Consider the following 21,149-nt stretch of genomic DNA (forward strand, 5'->3'; position numbering starts at 1 on the left):
TTTCTCCCACTTTCATGTTACACACGCACACACACTTTGTGCAACAACTTCATTTTCAGAGCAAATATTTTACTGCTATGAATAATGCAATAGACTCATTTATTAATCCCTGTTCCTTAACTCCCTTGCCATTTTTCAAATATCTGTGGTGTTGGCCTTTGGCATTTTACAACCATTATTGCAATCATATCAGATATCTGACTTAATGAATATCTTCCTTTTTTCTTACTCTGGTGAGAAAGGGCCATTAGGCATCCAAAAGTTAATAAAACGATAAAATGTTTGAAATTTTATGCCTGGTGGAAATTCAGTGGGGAATTCAAAAATTTTAATTGGTTTGAGCCCCTGAAACTTAAATCATGTCATTTAAAATGTTGTGGGACTTCCATTTATACTAGTGAAATGCTTCATAGTATTAGTTTAAAATAAAGTAAAAATCTGTCTGTGTAGGGAAATGATTTTTGCCAGTGTCAGTAAAAAACCGCAACCGGAACTTTGCAGGACAGTGGAAGGTTTGCTATCAGGAAGAGAACTAACAGAGTGGTTTTTAAATCTGGAAAAAATGCTCTGCAGAGAAACATTTAGGGCAGGACTTAATGTTATTCTGAACATTGACTGCTGATGAAAACAGCATCCCCCACATCACATTATCCTAAAGAATGTGAACATTCTTGTGATTGTGGCACCATATTATTGACTGTGTTGTGGCATCCAATCATGTTTATGTACTTGCCAAGTCGATTTTTACTCTGCCCTTCAGCCAAGGAGCTCGGGCTAACACACACAGCTCTCCCCTCTTTACTTTTGGTGTGGAGGAATCACAATGTGATAATGGCACATGAATGAGACTGTTACGCACCACCCCAATCTTCACAGCAGCGTGAGACCCCAGGGGTTCCAGGCATGCTTTACTCATAAAGTTCTGTTTTTCCTTTGGGGAAATGAGGCTGAGCAGAGACTGTGGTGTCTTTATGATATATGGTTTATTTATGCACACACATATATATAACCCGAGCCTGCAATTGAGGGGTTCAGAACATTGCCACCCCAAAAAGGTCTTGATTTTTCCATAGCCGCAGCCCAGGATTCAAGCAGAAATCAAACATGCTTCAAAACATGCCTCTCACCCTCTCTCCATTTTGCTGAATATTGCCAGTTCTCACATCACTGCAAAAACTCCATCCCAATATTCTCCTTTTGTCTTTCTCCAACGGGGACCATTTGCCATTTGCCAAAGACTTACCAAGCTGGCTCCTGACTTGTATTTTAACATGCTAAATTCAATATCTGGCACCAGTGGGTGACCTTGGGGTCTCAAATTTCAGGGGTGCCCTGTGAGATGCCAATATTTGGTGCCCCTTCCTCTCGCCTTCCATTCTGCATCATAGTTGCAGGCCGGTGCTACCCAGGCTCCATGCCCTAAATCCCCCTCTGTTGGCGCTCTGGAATTAGAAGGGGACTCCAGGCCCCACAAACCTTATAACAATACTATACATTGCATTAAAGGAATCATAATTGGGGATTTTGTGTTCTGCAGAACACTGGAATTGCAGGCAGTGGTGAATGGAAGTAGGTTTTTAAATAACGTTTGTTTGTTTGTTTGTTTGTTTGTTTCAACCATTTACATACCAGTTACTCACAGTCATCTCTAAGCAATGTGCAGAAACTTCTCTATAAAATTCAGAATTCAGTTGAAATGCCTGCTGGAATAAAAACAAACAAACCCCATTCACTGAGCTAATTGAGGGCCACCTGCTTCCCTCACTTGCATTCCTAAACCTTGTTGTACCCGGAAAATAGCCATGCCTTTGCAGTGTGCACATTGTTAAAAGTAGGGTGAGAGAATGAGCCACAAACCCGGCAAAATCATGTAATACTTCCTTTGTAAAACTGCTACAGTTCAAATGGAAGCATTTTTTAATTTATCACTTAAAAAAAGAAGAAAATCCCTATAGCTAGAAAACATAGAGGTTATTCCAGGTCCGGCCCTGGCATTTTGGAGGTTCTTGGGCCCCAAGATTGCCTGAGAATACCATGTGCTGATGATAAGGCTGGGCAGAGATCTCTCCTGCTTCCCTGAAATCATGTTAATTGGGATTACCAGGGATCTTTTGTACATGGAGCCTAGTGAAGTTCTGCCACGGAGTGGTGACTATGCTTGTTTGGGTTTTGTTGTTTCTGGAGCTCCCTGGAATTGAATGAATCCCAGCTGTTGTGCTGGCCATTCTTTGTCTGAAATCTCAAAAAACACCTTGCAACAAGCTTTTCCCCGCCTACAGTGTTTGGCAGAGCTCCCAGTTATCCGTATGGTAATATATTTGATAAACCATCCCTAATTATTTTAATCCTAAAACAGAACACAGATAGAAATTCATATTTCACAGAATGCGACCAGCTAAGTTTCCCCCCACACTGGGGGTAAGTAACTCTATTGCCTCTCATTCACCCCTCTAAATTTTCCTCAATATCCAGGTCTGTTCTTTGAATAAGCTGCACATGTAATACAATACCTTGTTCTTATTTCTCGAGCAGAAAGGCAAGCAAAAATCCTCATTGTAGTTGCCTGGGGCCTTGCCTTCCTGTTTTCAATTCCAACGCTGATTATATTCGGGAAGCGGCAATTATCCAATGGCGAAGTGCAGTGCTGGGCTGCCTGGCCTGATGACTCCTACTGGATTCCCTACATGACCACAGTTGCCTTCCTGGTATATTTCATTCCTCTGATTATTATCAGGTAAGGATCTTGTACTAAGCATTCACACACACTTATCTCACACGTCCAGGTCAAAGTCAAAACCTTTATTGCATTAGCATACAGCCATAGCAGGATAAAACAAACTAAAAATGGTATAGACAAGCAACCAAACAAGATTCAAAACGATATTACTGGGGTTATGACATTTAAATTACCCTAAGACAATAATGTAAAGATTTAGTTGCCAGCGCCGGGAGTCTAGAATGCGGATGAATATAAAGCATATAATGGCCCCAAAATAGGCTCGGCACATTAGGTTAAAAAGGTAATGAAAGAATTAAAAGGTAATGAAAGAATTAAAACCGGTCCAGGTCTAGAACACACTACCCAGTCAGAGTAGCCCTGAGTTTCAAGGCCTGCACTATAAAGATTGCCACCCCACGTGAAACTTGGGGATTTGCGTCCACAAGAAGCGATTTCAAACAGTCTTCCTTAGATGTGATGGTGGACGGGATCAAGCGGAGGAGCTTAGATCTTATTGGCTCATAAATAGGGCAGTAGAAAAAGAAGTGTATGAAGTCCTCTACTTCATTCATTGTGCATGGACATAAGGTAAAGGTAAAGGTACCCCTGCCCGTACGGGCCAGTCTTGACAGACTCTGGGGTTGTGCGCCCATCTCACTTAAGAGGCCAGGGGCCAGCGCTGTCCGGAGACACTTCTGGGTCACGTGGCCAGCGTGACATCGCTGCTCTGGCCAGAGCCAGAGCCAGAGCCAGAGCCGCACACGGAAACGCCGTTTACCTTCCCGCTGGTAAGCGGTCCCTATTTATCTACTTGCACCCGGAGGTGCTTTTGAACTGCTAGGTTGGCAGGCGCTGGGACCGAGCAGCGGGAGCGCACCCCGCCGCAGGGATTCGAACCGCCGACCTTTCGATCGGCAAGCCCTAGGCGCTGAGGCTTTAACCCACAGCGCCACCTGCGTCCCTCATGCATGGACATAGACGCTGAGTAATAGGGGTCTTAGAGTAAATCCCCTGCAGGAAGGCCGTGGGTATAGAATGGAAACGGGCCATGGTAAACGCTCTTCTCAAATTGGGCTCCGTCAGGTCTATCAAGTAATTGGCAAGTGATCTTACCACTTTCACTTTAGGGAGCCATATGGAGAGGCGAGCTTGGTGGACTGTGCCCGGTCCATGGCCTCGTCTCTTGTAAGAATCCAGGCCCGGATTTTATGTTGATCCCAAGCTGACAGCGTGTCAAGATCTGGGAGGGAGTAGCGTGCAGTAATAGTCTCCATGGCCTTGGACCATTTATTGCTATGAGAACAAGTTAAAAAGGCTTGCCTGGCTAAAAGGGAACCTGGGGCTTTGATTAATTTACAATAAAAACTATAAAAACACGTCCAGGTGAAATTCCACCTTCATTCCAATGGAGGGCACTAATCTGCATAGTTATGCAAAGGGAGAAGGGCACATATTGGTTTCCTCCATTGAAATAAATGGGGGAAATTGAGGTTCTGAAACACATGGGGAACTCTCTTGGATACATATGTTTTGGGGCATCACCCTCCAACTTGTAAAAAGCAACTGGAACAGCAAAAGAGGGAGGAATTAAATGTCTGCATAGGTCTTTAGGTGTGTGGACTTGGTTCCTTTTCATATTTTGCTTTATCGGAAGCCATTACTGGGACTCAACGAAAATTATCATTAGAATGGCAAACACATTAGTGAAGAGTAATTAAAGCTCTGGTAAGAGAGACTTGTCAGAAGAGTCACTTGAAACAAACATGTCCATGATCCAGACCTGGGAACCACATGTCTCACTGTTCAAGACCATTTTTTTCTTGTTTCGTGCAGCTTTAAGAGCTATAAAGCTGAAAAGCAGTGTATTTATGAAACTAAACCAAAGGAGACAACCATACATTCTGTTCTGAAAGCTACTTCTGCCACATCCTACAAACAATGTAATGTCAAAGTGGAAAACAGACTCCTGTGAAGGGCAAATCAGTATCTTTTGCATTTGAATATATCTGAAAAGGCATAGAATGCAAAGAAATGCAAAGTACAATCATCTCTTGCTTAACAATACATAAAACCAATATATTCAAGTGGTGTCATATTCCCGGAAGTTTGAGCACAGGTGTTTATAGATCTCTGGTATTAAATCTTGCTCATGGGTGTCCAGTAAGGTTAATAGGATTTGATCACTTGTTTGCACATGAATTTATGCCTATGTACTTTCCTAAGGCGGGAGGCTTTGTGAAATCAATTTTTCAGTGTAAGAAATGTACTGAACTGGGACCTGTTGCCGTGTACCAAAAAGGAGGCTAAAAGAAGGCAGAGGGTGGCATAAAATTGGAATGCCATCTGCATATGGTATTATATGATAGTAAAATTATAATCTCTATAATGAAAGAGAAATACAAAACATCTCACCATAGTAGAGAATCCTATGACCAGGTGCAAATTGTCACTTCCTATCAGTAGTATTCAACAAACCTTTACTCAGAGTAGACCCATTAAAACGAATGGGCATGACTAAGATAGATCCATCCATTCACTTCATTAAGCCTATTTTGAATAAAAATTACTGAATATCACCCTATTTTTTAATGTTTAATCCAGACTTGGACGTCTGTTTTTTAGCACTGGAATAGGAGGAAAGCTGCAACACATGAAGGCACAAAACTGTTCCGTGCAGATTTGTGTACATTATGAAGGTGTCAGTTTCATTCACACACACACACACACACACACATGCCTGCGGCACATGGCTGTCCCTTTGAAATTTGTTGCAAAGATGTGAGTTGCCGAACACTCAAAAAGTAATTTATAAATGCTTCATCTTCCTTATCCTTTTCCTTATTATTCAAAAACCTCTTTAATTTTTCGATACTGTGAAAAGAATAACTCACAGATGTCTTCTGAAGAGAGATCCAGAGGCCTCAGATGGCTTTATTTATCTGGAACAATCACACCATCATAGGAATTGAAAATGAATAACAAGTAGCTTTCTTGGGTAGGGTTGCCAAATTGCAAGCCCACTCCCTTTCTGCCTTACTTTCTTTGCATTCTCTTTTTCTTCAAGTAACTTGGTATGTTGGTTTTGCTGCAGATGCTGATCTGCCATTCATACTTCAAAGAAGGCCAGTTTCTTCCACTTTGGCCATACCTAGCCGGCAGAATGTGCAGAAGGCAAGGGCAGGGTGATGAAATAAAGTTACAGAACTGAATGTTTGGTTGCCTCTCTAGCTTCATTCATTTATTTCCACATGTATGCTCCTTTTCAGCTTCCTAGTTATCAAAGCTGCATCCAGCAACAACAGAATCTTGAATTTACTGGATGAGCGTCATTCTTGCATCAAACAGGCACTGGGATGGAGCTAGGTATCTCTCCCTTTGTGACATTTGGTTTAATTATGCAGTTCCTGGCTGGAGCCAAGATCATTAAAGTTGGTGACACACCAGCTTCAGAAATGTGGGTATTAATATCTTTGCCATAATGGAAACTTCTTTTCTTCTTAAAGGTAAAGGTCCAGTCGTGACCGACTCTGGGGTTGCGGCACTCATCTCGCTTTATTGGCCAAGGGAGCCGGTGTACCGCTTCCGGATCAATAAAGCTAATACTTTATTGAATTGTATTAACCATTTTGATGAATTTTTGTAGTTATTCCTTACAGTTTCATCTTAACACTGTAACTAGAGCTGCCACAAAAACATGCAAGTTTCATTCATTCATTGTCATCACTGAAGCATCATTTGAACTGTCTTCTTCACTTACCTGGAGGGCAGTGAAGGCTGTAAGACTTCTGCATCGCCTCCAACCTCCTGCACCATCAGGTTTTGATGATACTGGAAGTGGTGTTAAGGTTAAACACCTGCAGAACTTCATGGCTTAAATCAAAAGTCACATTGTGTCAGCTACAAGCATACACACACTGACAAACTAGTGTTATAAAAAATTTTAGGTCATATATATATATATATATATATATATAAACAGTGGTGCCCCGCAAGACGAATGCCTCGCAAGACGGAAAACCCGCTAGACGAAAGGGTTTTCCGTTTTGGAGGTGCTTTGCAAAACGAATTTCCTATGGGCTTGCTTCGCAAGACGAAAATGTCTTGCGAGTTCCTGCGGGTATTTTTTCCTTTCCCCCCCTTTTTCTAAGCCGCTAAGCCGCTTATCCGCTTATCCGCTAAGCCGATAAGCCGCTAAAAGCCGCTAAAAGCCGCTAAGCCGCTAATAGCACTAATCCGCTAAGCCGTCAATGGGCTTGCTTCGCAAGACAAAAAAACCGCTAGACGAAGAGACTCGCAGAACGGATTCTTTTCGTCTTGCGAGGCACCACTGTGTGTGTGTGTGTATATATATATATATATATATATATATATATATATAATGTTCATAAATGTACCAAGCAAACACATATATAAATATATAAACCACATGTCTAAAACGCACAGGAAAAGTCCTAAAGCCATTTTGACTCTTTCAGTCACCTTAAATATTTCTCTACAAGGTCGAAGGAAATGCAGAAACCTCCCCATTGTCTCTGTCCTCACAATTCCTGCCTTAAGGGCGCATTTAAGGTGTGAATAGGGTGAGCCTGTGACCTAGCTCAGGAATTAAGTATTATCATTACAAAAGAATGGCCAGGCTCCCCAGGTAATCCAGTCAAGTGACCATTAACAGGTAACCTGGCAGACAGGGTAAAAACAACACACTCAGATTTCTGTTGTAGACCACCTTTTCTGTGATGTAGGTATGATGTATCTGGGGGGTGGTCTTGGGCTACACCCCTTCTGTGATATATGTATGATGTATGCAGCGGTGGTCTTGAACTCCAGGGCAGGGAATTTAAAATGTCTATATAAGGCCTTGCACACCATTGTTCAAGGTCCTCCGCCTTTCCTGCGTGTGAGGGGAGCACCCTGTTGCAACAGATCAATAAAGATCAGGCTTACTAGCTGCTTTGCTTCTCAATATTCTCTGGTTGGCCTCTGTTATTTTCTCCTACCAATAGAGGACCTGCAAAAGGACTCTATATGGGCTCTTGGGTACCCCCATAAGGGAAAATGAGCAGTTGTTGTTTTTTACTTATATCACTAGGATGATGAGATACTTAGAATTATCCCATCCTAAAGAATCGCTAACTTGTTTGTTTTCTGTTCTTTCCCCAACTGTAGCGTTATTTACTTCATTGTGATCCGAACAATATGGGTTAAGAGCAAAGCTCATGCTGTCATTGTTTCCAACTGCTCAGGTAAGTAAATTGGGGCAATCACGCCCAAGCATTGAAACTAATGACATTGAAAGACAGTGGGTATGCAATTGCCACAGATCATTAAAAAGCCCACTGTTGATCAAATCTCCATGAGCTGCCATAGGCTAAATTGCCAAAAGAATTTAAATATGTGCTCACCAAGTTGGCTGGACCCCAGTTATTTTACCTGGAAGTAATAAGAGAAAATGACTGAGTGAAGTCTTATCCTAATAACCTGAGCATAAGCCATGAAAAATACACACTAATTCCTAACTGAGGACCTAAAATCCATCAACAGTGGTTGAAATAGATTCATGTAAGCAAGGGGAAAATCAAGACTCCTTCTTCTGAAGCACTAATTAATCAAATAAGCATTGTAAATATTCAAATGAAAAGGAAAGAAAAAACCTGAGCCAAGCGTACTGTTACCTTAATTACTGCTTTAGTGACAGGAAAAGAAACATTGTGTTAATACATTCTAATGAATTCACAATTAGCTTTTCTGGAGTTTTATTTTTCTTTGGTTTCCACAAGTTATCTCATGCAAAGCTGTGCTCTGTTCAAAGTTTAAACTAAGAATTTCCAGAAATCCTTCTAAATTCATCATGGATGGAAATATTGACCAAGATTAAGCTGATCAGTAATAGCAGAATATCCCCAAATATCTGACTGTCTGTGGTTTCTTTCATTTTTGCCAGTTGATTGAGAAGATTCTGGAGCACCATTTACATTTCCGTTTTGAGTGTGAAATTTTAAATTCAAAAGTTTCAGTTTTGGCAGGCTTGGCAGATGAAATCTTTGAGCTACGAAGTAACATAGAACTGCATCAAAAACAAGAAGTTCTGTGGCATCTTAAAGGACACCACAGCTACCCCTCTCAAAATTGCCACAATTTCTTAGGATCATAGAATTGTAGGGATGGAAAAGACCTTTGGATCATATGATCCAATGTTATCAGATCCTAAAGGCCAATGTTGACCCAGCTATCGGGAATAGACAACCACAGATCATGAAGAGTGTTTCATCTAAGTTGGGGAACAAAACTGGAAGTAGACCTACAGAATCTTAGCAAAGATTCTGCTTATGAAGGCCATATGGAGAACGTCTAATACCCAATTATTCTTCAGCAGAAAATTATGCCCATAACACCATTTTTCAGAGGGGAGGCATTAACAGGCCTGTTCCGTCATTACTGGAGCCCTCTGCAAGCTGCTACCTTGTCTCTCTTCCTCAAGGTGAGCTCTTTTAGCCCTTGTGTGAGTAGAATGGGCTCCCAGCCAAAGGAAGTGTTAAGCTGAACACTCAGAGAGCTTCATTAAAACTTTCCAAGTGTTCAGGTTTAATATGCTTTTCAGGGTGGGCACAAGACCGCTTGCCTAACTCTAGCATATGGTCATTGGCTATAAACAATTTTTTAAAAAATCTGTATCTCTAACATCTCTCTCCCCCTGCAAAAAATAAAATAAAAAATAAGGCAGGAACAGTAAATTGGGAGTTGGAAGGCTGTGAGAGTGGTGGTGTCAGCAAACATTTTAAAATCTCCCCAATTTACAGCTTTGCTTTGAAAATCAAACCTCACAAAAATTTGGCACGGCGCACTATTATGTTGGCTGTTCTGCAGGAGGATGGACCGAGAGGATTGTTTTATCTCACAGCTGGTAGCTAAGGGTGATGTCTTCACAACTTGTTGAAAGCCACATCAGATAGCTGTTTACACTTTTTAAAAAGCATATAGCCACATCTATGATAAAAAATATCTCAAAAGATTGTGTTGTGTTGTGTTGTGTTGTGTGTGTTGTGTTGTTTTTAAGATGCTTCAGCATAACTGAGGTCCTTGTGATAGGCTAGGTGACTGTGCGTTGCATAAGAATTCAGATAAAGAATCAATAAATAATGGGACAAATTGATAGGTTAGATGATATTATAGATGGTATATGTATTGCGAAATTGCTCAAGATTGATCAGCCTAAAAATTTTAGGTGACACATTTCAGTCTTGGCTATGCATTTCTTAAATTTATTTTTCCCTTCTCTTCTCTTTGCAGATGGCAAATTCTGTGCTAGCTACACCCATCGGGGACTCATATCAAAGGCTAAAATCAAAGCTATCAAGTACAGTGTGGTAATAATTCTTGGTAAGTGACGACATATGCCAATTAATTAGATATCAGTGACCAGAGAAAGACTTTATTTTTTAAAAAAATGGCTCTGTGGAAGGCTCCAGAGAGTTGGAGTGGATATTTGCCCCCATGGTTTTGTCTCAGATCCATTCCATCCATTTCACTTCTTTCGCTTCTGCTGCCACAGCAAGAGCAGCTTCTTCTGACTGCCTCAGCCTTTGATAGCCACATTTTTACTCAAGCAAGAATGTATACTGTTTGATTTTCTTATTTTTAAAGACAGTAAACCAGGTTTTCCGTCCGTGAGAAGCCCCAGTCTCTGCACCAAAATAAAACTTTACAGACAAGCCTAACCATAAGACAAAGTAGCATTAGCTTGCTTAGTAACTGAGGTTTCTTCAAGATTCAATTATGAGATGCTATTAAAAAGCTATTGTGTGCTGACCTTTTCCCAAGGATTATATCTGCTATGACGAGTGGAGTGGATAATGGACTGGTTTCGCTGTAACGTTCCTGGTTTAATAAAACCACCAAGCCTGCATGCAACGCGCGCGCGCGCACTCACACACACACACTTGGGCCAGCTCTTTACTTGCAAAATAAGAAAACTGTGATTTAATGCCAGTTTACCAACCAGGATCTGAAACCACAGTTTGATTCTGATTTGAGATCTTGTTTGTAAAGTGACATTTCCCTGTCTTAGACTGAACAAGAAACTGTAGTTTAATTCAAGGCGGATTGCAGTGCCAATAGGAACGAGAGCAAGGGAGGGATGTGCAGTCAGACTGTGTGTACAGGACGCTGGGCCATTGGCCTGTTCCAGCCAGTGGCGTAGCGTGGGTTGCCAGCACCTGGGGCAAGGCAAGTAATTTGCGCCCCCTAACCCATGGATTTTAGCACTCGAGTGCGAGCGCCCCCCCAGATGTTGCGGCCGCCCCCCTGCACCCCCCACGCTACGCCACTGGGGCTGGGGGCGAGCGAAGGAGCCAAGGACCCCCCCCTTAAGGCTCAGCAGGAATTTATTAAATTTATTATTTGCGGAGCCCCCGCGGGCCGAGGCAGCCGAAGCCCCTCCCCTCGGGCGCCTCCCTGCCCCCTCCTCTCCTTGGGCTGTAGGTGGAGCCCGCGCTCCGAGGCGCTCCAGATCTGGGCTTGGCGAGCGCCTCTCCTCCCCCCCGGCCTGGTCCGGGGGCTTCCAGCCGCGCTCCGTCCTCGCCCGACACCCCCCCCCCCGCGGCTGAGACTTGCACTGAGAGCCGGAGCCAGCGGCGCCCCCTTCCGCCGGGAGACCCTCGCCCACCCGCCGGCTTCCTCTCGGAGGGTTTTGGGGAGAGCAGGGCGCGGCGAGGCCCCTCGGAGCTCTCCTCCCTCCCAGTCGGCAGAAGCAGCCACCTGTGGCTGGGCCGAGGGGATGGTGGCGGCGTCGGGGTGCGGAGGCTGCCCGTGCCCGGCCAGGCGTTGGTGGCGGCGTCGGTGCTGCTGCAGCGGCTGCTCCTCCTGTGAGCAGTGAGTGGAGCGCAGCCGCAGCAGCGGCGGCGTCGGGGCGCGCGCGCGCGCTAGGGCGCAAGGCTGGCGGTGGCAGCGGGGAGCCCGGCGGAGGAAGGAACTTGTCCCTTCCCTCTGGACTCGCGCCCCCCCCAAATGTTGCGCCCGGTGCAGCCGGCGCCCCTGGCACCCCCCACGCTACGCCACTGGTTCCAGCAGACCCTTCTTACATGCCTAGTTCGTTTACACAAGCAGCAGATAAAGTGAGAAAACTATTTCTGGGCTGTAATTGTTCAAACTGCAGGAAAGGGATTGCATGAGTGAATGCTGATGCGTTTTTTATTATTTAATGTATTGTGGCTTTCTCAAAAATACTCAATTCCCCACCTGTATAGTCATACCTCAGGTTGAATGTGCTTCAGGTTGAGCGCTTTTGGGTTGCGCTCTGTGGCAACCTGGAAGTAATGGAGGGCATTATTTCTGGGATTCGCCACTCGCGTATGCGCAGACGCTCAAAATGACGTCACATGCATGCGCGGAAGCGGCAAAATGCGACCTGCAGACATACCGCCGCGTCTTACGTTCCATTCAGGATGTGAACGGAGCTCCGGAACGGATCCCTTTCGCATCCCGAGGTACCACTGTAGTATGAAACAACAACAACAACAACAACAACAACAACAACAACAATTTATTTATACCCTGCCCATCTGGCTGGGTTTCCCCAACCACTCTGGGTGACTTCCACCAAATATTAAAAACAATACAGCATCAGACATTAAAAACTTCCCTAAACAGGGCCGCCTTCAGTTGTCTTTTAAAAGTAAAATAGTTGTTTATTGCCTTGACATTTGCTTGGAGGGCATTCCACAGGGCAGGCGCCACTACCAAGAAGGCCCTCTGCCTGGTTCCCTGTAACCTCACTTCTCGCAGGGAGGGAACCGCCAGAAGGCCCTCGGAGCTGGACCTCAGTGTCTGGGCTGTATGATGGGGGTGGAGACGCTCCTTCAGCTATTCAGGACCGAGGCCGTTTAAGGCTTTAAAGGTCAGCACCAACACTTTGAATTGTGCTCGGAAAGGTACTGGGAGCCAATGAAAATCTTTCAGGACCGGTGTTCTATGGTCTTGGTGGCCACTCCCAGTCACCAGTCTAGCTGCCACATTCTGGATTAATTGCAGTTTCCGAGTCACCTTCAAAGGTAGCCCCACGTAGAGTACATTGCAGTAGTCCAAGTGGGAGATAACTAGAGCATGCACCACTCTGGCAAGACAGTTTGCGGGCAGGTAGGGTCTCAGCCTGCGTACCAGGTGGAGTTGGTAGACAGCTGCCCTGGAAAACAGAATTAACCTGCACCTCCATGGACAGCTGTGAGTCCAAAATGACTCCCAGGCTGCACACCTGGTCCTTCAGGGGCACAGTTACCCCATTCAGGATCAGGGAATCCTCCACACCCACCCGCCCCCTGTCCCCCAAGAACAGTACTTCTGTCTTGTCAGGATTCAACCTCAATTTGTTAGCTGCCATCCATCCTCCAGCCACCTCCAGCCACTCGCACAGGACCTTCACTGCCTTCACTGGTTCTGATTTGAAAGAGAGGTAGAGCTGGGTATCATCCGCATATTGATGGACACCCAGCCCATACCCCCTGATGATCTCTCTTTGACTACTACAGTGGTACCTCGGGTTACATACGCTTCAGGTTACATACGCTTCATGTTACAGACTCCACTAACCCAGAAATAGTGCTTCAGGTTAAGAACTTTGCTTCAGGATGAGAACAGAAATCGTGCTCTGCCGGCGCGGCGGCAGCAGGAGGCCCCATTAGCTAAAGTGCTTCAGGTTAAGAACAGTTTCAGGTTAAGTATGGACCTCCGGAACGAATTAAGTACTTACCCTGAGGTACCACTGTATATCTACTGGTTTCATATCTTCTGTGCAGGGGTCCTTCTCCACTTAAATTGTGACAAGACAGAAATGTGAAAGTTGCAAAGATGCAATCATTGCTGCTGACCCTTTTCTGAGATAGGTTGAAGTAGCATTTTGGATTCTGTTTTGTTTAGCCTGGTGTGCTGCAGTAAAGATTGACTCACCCAGCGGATATAGCTGAGATCGCTTCTACGGCAATTAAAGCCTCCCTCCATGGCAACACAGTCACAGATTGCATTTATCGTCAACACAGTCAAGTCCTGTTCTACCTACTCTGGTCTGCCTCCCTCCCACCCCCATGAAATATTAAATGAGTGCTTATTTCTTAACCATGTTAAGAGTAGGGTCATTCCCCCCCACCGTGGTTTTCCAAGCCCCTGAAATCTCTACAAGCTTTAGAACCACCTGTATAGCAACAAAATAGATTTTTTGCCAAGTAGTTCTACTGGGGGGTTGCAAAATTCCCATTTCTGGTATGTCCCTGTGCTTCATACCATTTATTGAATTATTTCAAACTTTCCTGTGTCACCTTTCGGTGGGTTACACAAATTCACAAAAGCAACCAAAGCAAGTTATCTCAAAATCAGTTTTTAACAACAACAATAAAGAAAAAACTGATTTTAACAGTTTCTTTAAAGAAGCAGCCCCACACAATTTTAAAGAAGCTATAGCTCATGATACGCACCAGGATAGTGTCCTAGAAAGTTGGGTGGGATCCTTTATGCCGACAGATATTGCTAGACCACTACTTCCATCGCCCCTGTTTATTATCTATTATTTTTCTTTATTACATTTGTTAGTTGCTTTATCTTGCCCAGGGCAACCCAGAACTACTTAGAGTTGTAGTGTGGCAACTTTTAAAGGGTCATTGATTCGCCACTCCTGTCTTGTACTAAGTCAGGCTGCTGTTCCATCTAAATCAGCCTTTCTCAACCTTGGGTCCCCAGATATTGCTGAACTGCAACTCCCATCAACCCTGACCACTGGTCTTGCTCGCTAGGCATGATGGGAGTTGTAGTCTAGCAACATCTGGGCACCCACGGTTAAGATCTAGCTCAAAATTTGCCCTAACTTGCCAAGACACCCTGGGAGCAGATCAGCACATGGCTTCCCCCAGGGTTTCCCAAACTTGGGTCCCCATTTGTTATTGGATCACAACTCCCATCATCCCTAGGTAGCAGGACCAGTGGTCAAGGATGATGGGAGTTGTAGTCCAACAACAGCCGGAGACCCAAGTTTGGGAAACCCTGCCCTGAAGAATCCTGAGGACTGTAGTTTGTTACGTGTGCTTGGAAGTGGAGTTCTGTGAGGGGGAAAACAACAACAACAACAATTTATTATTTACGCTCTGCCCATCTGGCTGGGTTTCCCCAGCCACTCTGGGTGGCTCCCAACAGAATATTAAAAACACGATAAAACATCAAATATTAAAAACTTCCCTGAACAGGACTTCCTTCAGATGTTTTCTAAAAGTCAGATAGTTGTTTATTTCTTTGACATCTGGTGGGAGGGCGCTCCACAGGGCAGGTGCCACCACCGAGAAGGCCCTCTGCCTGGTTCCCTGTAACCTCACTTCTCGCAGTAAGAGAACCGCCAGAAGGCCCTTGGAGGTGGACCTCAGTATCTGGGCAGAATGATGGGGGTGGAGACGCTCCTTCAGGTATACTGGGCGCTGTTTAGATTACAATTCCCAGTGTACTTTGGAGGATGCAATGTGCTTTAAATGTGCACTGAATGTGCTTTAACTTTACAGTGTGAATCTGCCACTGAGTTCTTGAGGAGTCTTTCCCAGCCCTGCCTTGAGATGCAAAGTATTGAACCTCAGAGGGTTTTTTATGCAAACTATACGCTGCAAGCATTACGCTCTTTGATTTCCATTATAAGCTTTTCTCTTTTTTTAATCTGCCTGTCTGCAAGCATACAGAAGGAGTGACCTCCATTAGCCAAGCGATTAGGCTTCCTTTTTTCTTATTCAAACTTAAATATGCATTTTCTGCAGATGCTATCAAATGCAAAACTGAAGAATCCCCGGCTTAGGTGCTGGAATTTATATTGATTCAATTAGGCTGGCTGTTAATGCAAGGGGACACAGGAGAAAGCGCTCCTTGGCATTTGATAATGATTTAATTGGCTACACATCTGTGTTTAATGTGATTGTATTGCTGTCGCTCAGTGTTTTGTTTGTCTGGATTAGTCCAGAGGGACTGGCAAACTGATATAACAGGAGGAGGGTGTGCTACGCATTTTCTTCTTTGCAGATGGGATGTGCAAATAAGGCTGCACCAGTATTCCTGATCCTTTGCCAATGAACCTCAGGGAACTTTCAACAAAAGGATTATGCAAAGAGAAACACTTAGTTCCCTTCTTTGAGAGCCAGAGGCAGATGTAGGAATGCCTTTGAGGCTCTCAGCTTAGAAAGCAAAGTCCTTTCAGTATTTAATGATGGCCATCCATTAAAATAAGTTGTTACATTTTTATTTTTTTAAAAAAGCTTTGTATATTTGCAGCTGAATCCCATTGACTGAGGACAAATGGGGATCCTGCACTTTAATAGATGGGATTTCAGCAGGTGTTGCAGGAACTCAACAGCTTGGTTCTACCTAGAACTGGCATGCAAAAGTTTACCAGGTTTCAAAGCAATTCCCCTTTTTTAGTGAGAAAAACAGAACACTTGTGAGAGTAGACAAGCCAATTTTGCCCAGATCTCCTAGTGCTACTTTCCCCATTAAAACTGAACACTTTTCAAACCATTTCCTTGATTTCTTGCAGCTTTTGTACTCTGCTGGAGTCCTTACTTTCTCTTTGACATTCTGGACAACTTCAGCGTCCTCCCAGAAACCAAAGAACGCTTCTACGCCGCAGTGATTATTCAGAATTTGCCATCTTTAAACAGTGCCATCAATCCCATCATATACTGTGTTTTCAGCAACACCCTTTGTGATGCTTTCAGGTATTAGACTTCTTGGGTCCCCCGCCCCTTAATGGGATTTATATGGGCAAAAAATGCTACCAAATAATTGCCTGGTTACACATTGTGCTCTCCAGGTGAGTAATAGGAATATAACAGAAGACTTTAGTTCCTGATGTCGGTTCCTGATGTCGGACAAGACAGAAAAACCAGTAGGAGAACACTTCAATCTCCCAGGACATTCTATACAAGATCTCAAAGTAGCTGTTCTATTATAAAGGAATTTCAGAAATAGACTGGAAAGAGAAGCTGCTGAATTGCAACTTATCACCAAACTTAAAACCATGGAGAGACCTGGTCTGAACAAAGACATTGGATTCTTATCTCATTATACATGACAAAGCCATTTTTCATCTTCTCACCCCTTGCTTTTTCCTGTAAGACCTATTGCAGTCGTCAACAGGCTCATCACAGCTATCTGCCAATCACCCAATCCCACCACCCTTCTGAGTAATACCCCTCCCCACCTTCTCACTATATAGAAGGGTCTGGTGACTTCTGTTTCAGTGTATCTGAAGAAGTGTGCATGCACACGAAAGCTCATACCAAGAACTAACTTAGTTGGTCTTTAAGGTGCTACTGGAAGGAATTTTTTTATTTTGTTTTGACTATGGCAGACCAACACGGCTACCTATCTGTATGAGGTGATCTGTAACCATGAAGAAAATTAACCCCTTCCTCCAAGTCCAATTCCTCCAACACCCCTTCTGTAATTTTGCTCATGGCATTGCTTTAACACAGGTATTTGATATTGGCATGTTTAGACCTCTATTGGACTTTCTTTAAAACTACTTGGCTCATATGCTGTACACATGGCCCATGCTGTAACCATTCAGGAGGCCTCCCTTTTATACTGCATTTGGACCTCCTGGGAATGAATTCTTATTCATGTTTGAATTCACCCTCTCCTAAACCTGACTCTCTTTTTACATTAGATTCATTGCAATCATTGCATCAGTGACATACTGCAGAATTCAAGGGGGAAAGAGCAGCTGCTAAGTTGGGTGGAGTGGTTTAAACCTCTTCACACTCACACAGTGCTATGTTTACTCTCTCTTTTGGCCACCACTGTCACGGGGGGGGGGGCAAAATATTAGCAAGTGGGAGAGGATCAGGCCCTTGGACCAGGGTTAGCCACCCCCAGTCTAGACATATAAATTAGCAGATAAAAAAGCTATGCATTTGCACCATCCTTATACTGTGAATTCATTTCAATTTTTCAATTATTGTTGTTATTACTTTGTTCTCTAGGCGAAGAAAATCTGGAAATTTGGGGACTTTCAGAGAAAGAACAGAAGGGCAAGAGATGCAGGCGGTATCCAAGCCGGAATATATTTAGAGTTGATATGTGACTATAAAGGCCACATTGAGTCTGAGGAGTGAAATAGAAGCCTCATCCTTGTATAGAAATCTATTATTTAAGGAGAGAGGAATGAGGAGCAAAAATCATTCCTTGTACACTCTGGTGGCCAAACAGAACTGCCATGGTTTGTTCTACATTTGCAGTCAGTCCTTGCTTTTCAAAGGTGCATCCACTTTTATATGTTTCCGTATAAATGGCTTTTCTCCATATGGGAATATTTTATCTTGAAAAAGGCGGTGCCAAATTTCTTCATGGTACCACACAGCTTGTTTTTACACAATACTGTCACCTAAATCATCAAGACCCTTTGAAGGCTGAAGAGCCGGAATAGCCTTTTCTCTCCTTTCCGAGAAAAGAGCATTCCCAGCACACGTCAAGATACTTTATCCCTGCTGCCCTGTTTGGGGGGTTGCTGTGGCTCAGTGGGAGCACATCTGTTTTACAGGAAAAAGGGCTCTGATTCAATCCCCAACATCTCTTGGTTGGGTTGAGATTGTTCCCTCTCTGAAACCTTGGAGACCCACTGCCAGTCAGTGTCGACAATATTGAACAAGATAGACCAAGGGACTGACACCATATAAAGCATGCTTCCTGTGTTCCTATATATGCTTCACCAGAAAATCCTGCCCATTGTATAATGCGCTGAGAGAGCAACATCTGGAACAATTTTTACACAGTGATGGGAAAGGTATGAGTCTTTGGTTTACCTACTGAGTGGACAAGAGAAATATGCCATGTGAAGATTGCACATTTTCCATCTGTTGTAACATTTCTTTCTTTCTTCCTTTATTATTATTATTATTATTATTATTATTATTATTATTATTATTAATTGAATTTCTATACTGTCCTATACCCAGAGGTAACCTGTGAGAGGAGAGAATGATGTGTCTCTTGTCTGGGAGATTCAGATTTTTAATTTTGCTTCCTGCTCCTATTCATTTAGGTTTTGCATAATTCTATTCAGATTTGTGTAAATTCCTGGCTGACTGACTGCTACTATAAACAGGGCAGGAACTTGTCAAGTCACAATTCATGGCTGCTGGGCGACGTTTGACTTAAGAAAGCCACAAATTATGTACGCCTGCCCTATAGTGACATGCCAACACACAGGGGCGGAGCAAGGTGGGGGCAGTGGGGGCTGTTCACCCCGGGTGTCACCTCTGAGGGGGGTGACAAAAACCTGTGTGGCACTCAACGCCTGTGAGAGATGCTGTGGCTTTGGCACGTGCAGGCTTCCCGCTGCCAAAACGTCTGCTCGCTGCCTTCCCCTCAGCTGTAGGGCAGCAAGCAGGCTCCCTGGAGGCACTCCAAAAAAGAAGGCTCAACAACTCTGGCTCCGCAGAAAAAAAGTTCAACAACTCTGGCTCCCCCCAAAAAGCTCCACAACTTTGTCTCAGCAGAAAAAAGTGTGTGTGTGTGTGTGAGAGAGAGAGAGAGAGAGAGAGAGAGAGAGAGAGGGAAGAAATTTTCTGCCCCGTATCAAGAATGTATAACTTGCTGTTGAAGTGGAATACAATAGATGAGACAGTGAAGCCAGCTATGATTAGATGGGCACAGGACATAGGTCATGACATTATGTTTGCTGACTGGGAGCAGTTATGGACCACAGGTATTAAATTCACGGCATGTAATGCCTTACGAGAAAACATTATGAAAATGATTTACAGGTGGTACATGACTCCAGTCAAGCTTGCGAAGATTTATCATTTGCCCAATAACAAATGTTGGAAATGTAAAGAGACTGAAGGTACCTTCTTCCACCTTTGGTGGACCTGCCCAAAGATTAAGGCCTTCTGGGAAATGATTTATAATGAGATTAAGAAAGTACTTAAATGCACCTTTCATAAGAAACCAGAGGCATTTCTCTTGGGTATGGTCGGCCAGCTGGTGCCGAGGAAGGATAAAAATTTCTTTCTGTACGCCACTACGGCAGCAAGGATTCTTCTAGCAAAGTATTGGAAGACACAAGAGCTACCCACGCTGGAGGAATGGCAGGCGAAAGTGATCGACTTTATGGGACAGGCAGAAATGACCGGCAGAATCCGCGACCAAGAGAAAGAGACTGTGGAAGAAGACTGGAAGAAGTTTAAAATATATCTTAAGAGCTATTATAAAATTGAGGAGTGCTAAAATGCTAAGGGAGAGGAAGACGTAGAATTACAGCGGTAAATTTTGTTTGATTTAGGGTGAAATTGAAAGGGAGAATGAATTTATATTTAATTGGCTAAAAGGGTTGTTGAATAATTGTTAAAAATAAAAGGATGCAAAAAGGGGAAGGTATGGGGAAGTCCGAGAAAAGAGGCTTATGGAAATAAGGTTAAGAAATTATGATTTTATGTGTTTGTTTCCATGTTGTTTTTGTTGTGTTTGTTAAAAATTGGAAAATTAATAAAAAAATTTATTTTTTTTTTAAAAAAAGAAATTTTCTGCCCCAGGTGCCACCTGACCTTGCAACACCACTGCCAACACGTGTCCCGTTCACCTTCGCTTTTAAGTTGGCAGGCTAATGGGAGGAAGCAGGAAAATTGGCAGGGCACTCTAGAAAAACAGTTTGCTAAACTGCACTTTGTCTGGGAGCTCTGTCCTACTTGTCTTTAAGGATTTGTTTGCAAAAATCGCTATTTTAAAAACACTTGGTGGAAACATAATATGACCCAATAGTTAGTCTTCCCACAGACGTGCTGGGCTAATATATGTATATGGCCTCAGATGTTACAAATTGTAATGCACACTGGTGCCCCTTTCATATTGGCTTCTGTTTACAAAATTGTGCTCCTGCCTTGGCTGAAGCGTCTGTTTGCAGTTCAAGTGCATGCAGGGCTTGTGCTTCATGGCTGCCATGGTAACACTGACAGAAACTCCCTCCCAGAGTTTCTCAGGTAATCCCCTTTCCTAAAATAAAAACAAATCCCTTTATTTATTTCCCCCTTCATTTTCAAGGCAAGTTATTTTTATTTAATTTAATCGTAAAGTCCATCCCGATATTTTGACAGTTTATACCTTCACTTGTTTTGAAATTTGCTGTATATATATTTTCAATCTGCTTTTTGTTTCTCCTGCTGTAAGACTTGCTTTCCTGTGCAAAGTGAGACTTGTTGAAATGGTCTGTATGCCTTTTAATTTAAAATAAAATAAAATAACTTTTCCAGCCATCATGTTCTCTGCAAATTAAATCCTATGCAGTCTATTAATTATCGACCTCCATTATGTCTATTCATTTTACTAGGGTCAAGGGCTGTAAAACAAACAGTACCTACTAGCTTAATCCCTCAAATCGGCACTTGAAGGAACTGACCTGACATTGAAGGTGGAAGAGAAGTTT

The 21,149-nt window shown here is 43.5% G+C and overlaps 1 protein-coding gene across 1 annotated transcript in view; it reads left to right on the forward strand.

The window, feature by feature from the left end:
- The window catches only part of NPSR1 (neuropeptide S receptor 1), a 66,059-nt gene extending 48,208 nt beyond the window's left edge, over positions 1 to 17,851 (forward strand). Inside the window, exons 5-9 of the mRNA XM_079947628.1 lie at positions 2,533 to 2,734; positions 7,886 to 7,962; positions 10,007 to 10,096; positions 16,263 to 16,443; positions 17,713 to 17,851. Coding sequence (XP_079803754.1) covers positions 2,533 to 2,734; positions 7,886 to 7,962; positions 10,007 to 10,096; positions 16,263 to 16,443; positions 17,713 to 17,800 — 638 coding nt within the window. The 3' untranslated portion in view covers positions 17,801 to 17,851. The remainder of the gene's footprint in view (positions 1 to 2,532; positions 2,735 to 7,885; positions 7,963 to 10,006; positions 10,097 to 16,262; positions 16,444 to 17,712) is intronic.
- Positions 17,852 to 21,149: the final 3,298 nt, after the last annotated feature.

The sequence above is a fragment of the Podarcis cretensis genome (assembly GCF_951804945.1).
Source record: "Podarcis cretensis genome assembly, chromosome: 12".
NCBI classification, from domain to species: domain Eukaryota; kingdom Metazoa; phylum Chordata; class Lepidosauria; order Squamata; family Lacertidae; genus Podarcis; species Podarcis cretensis.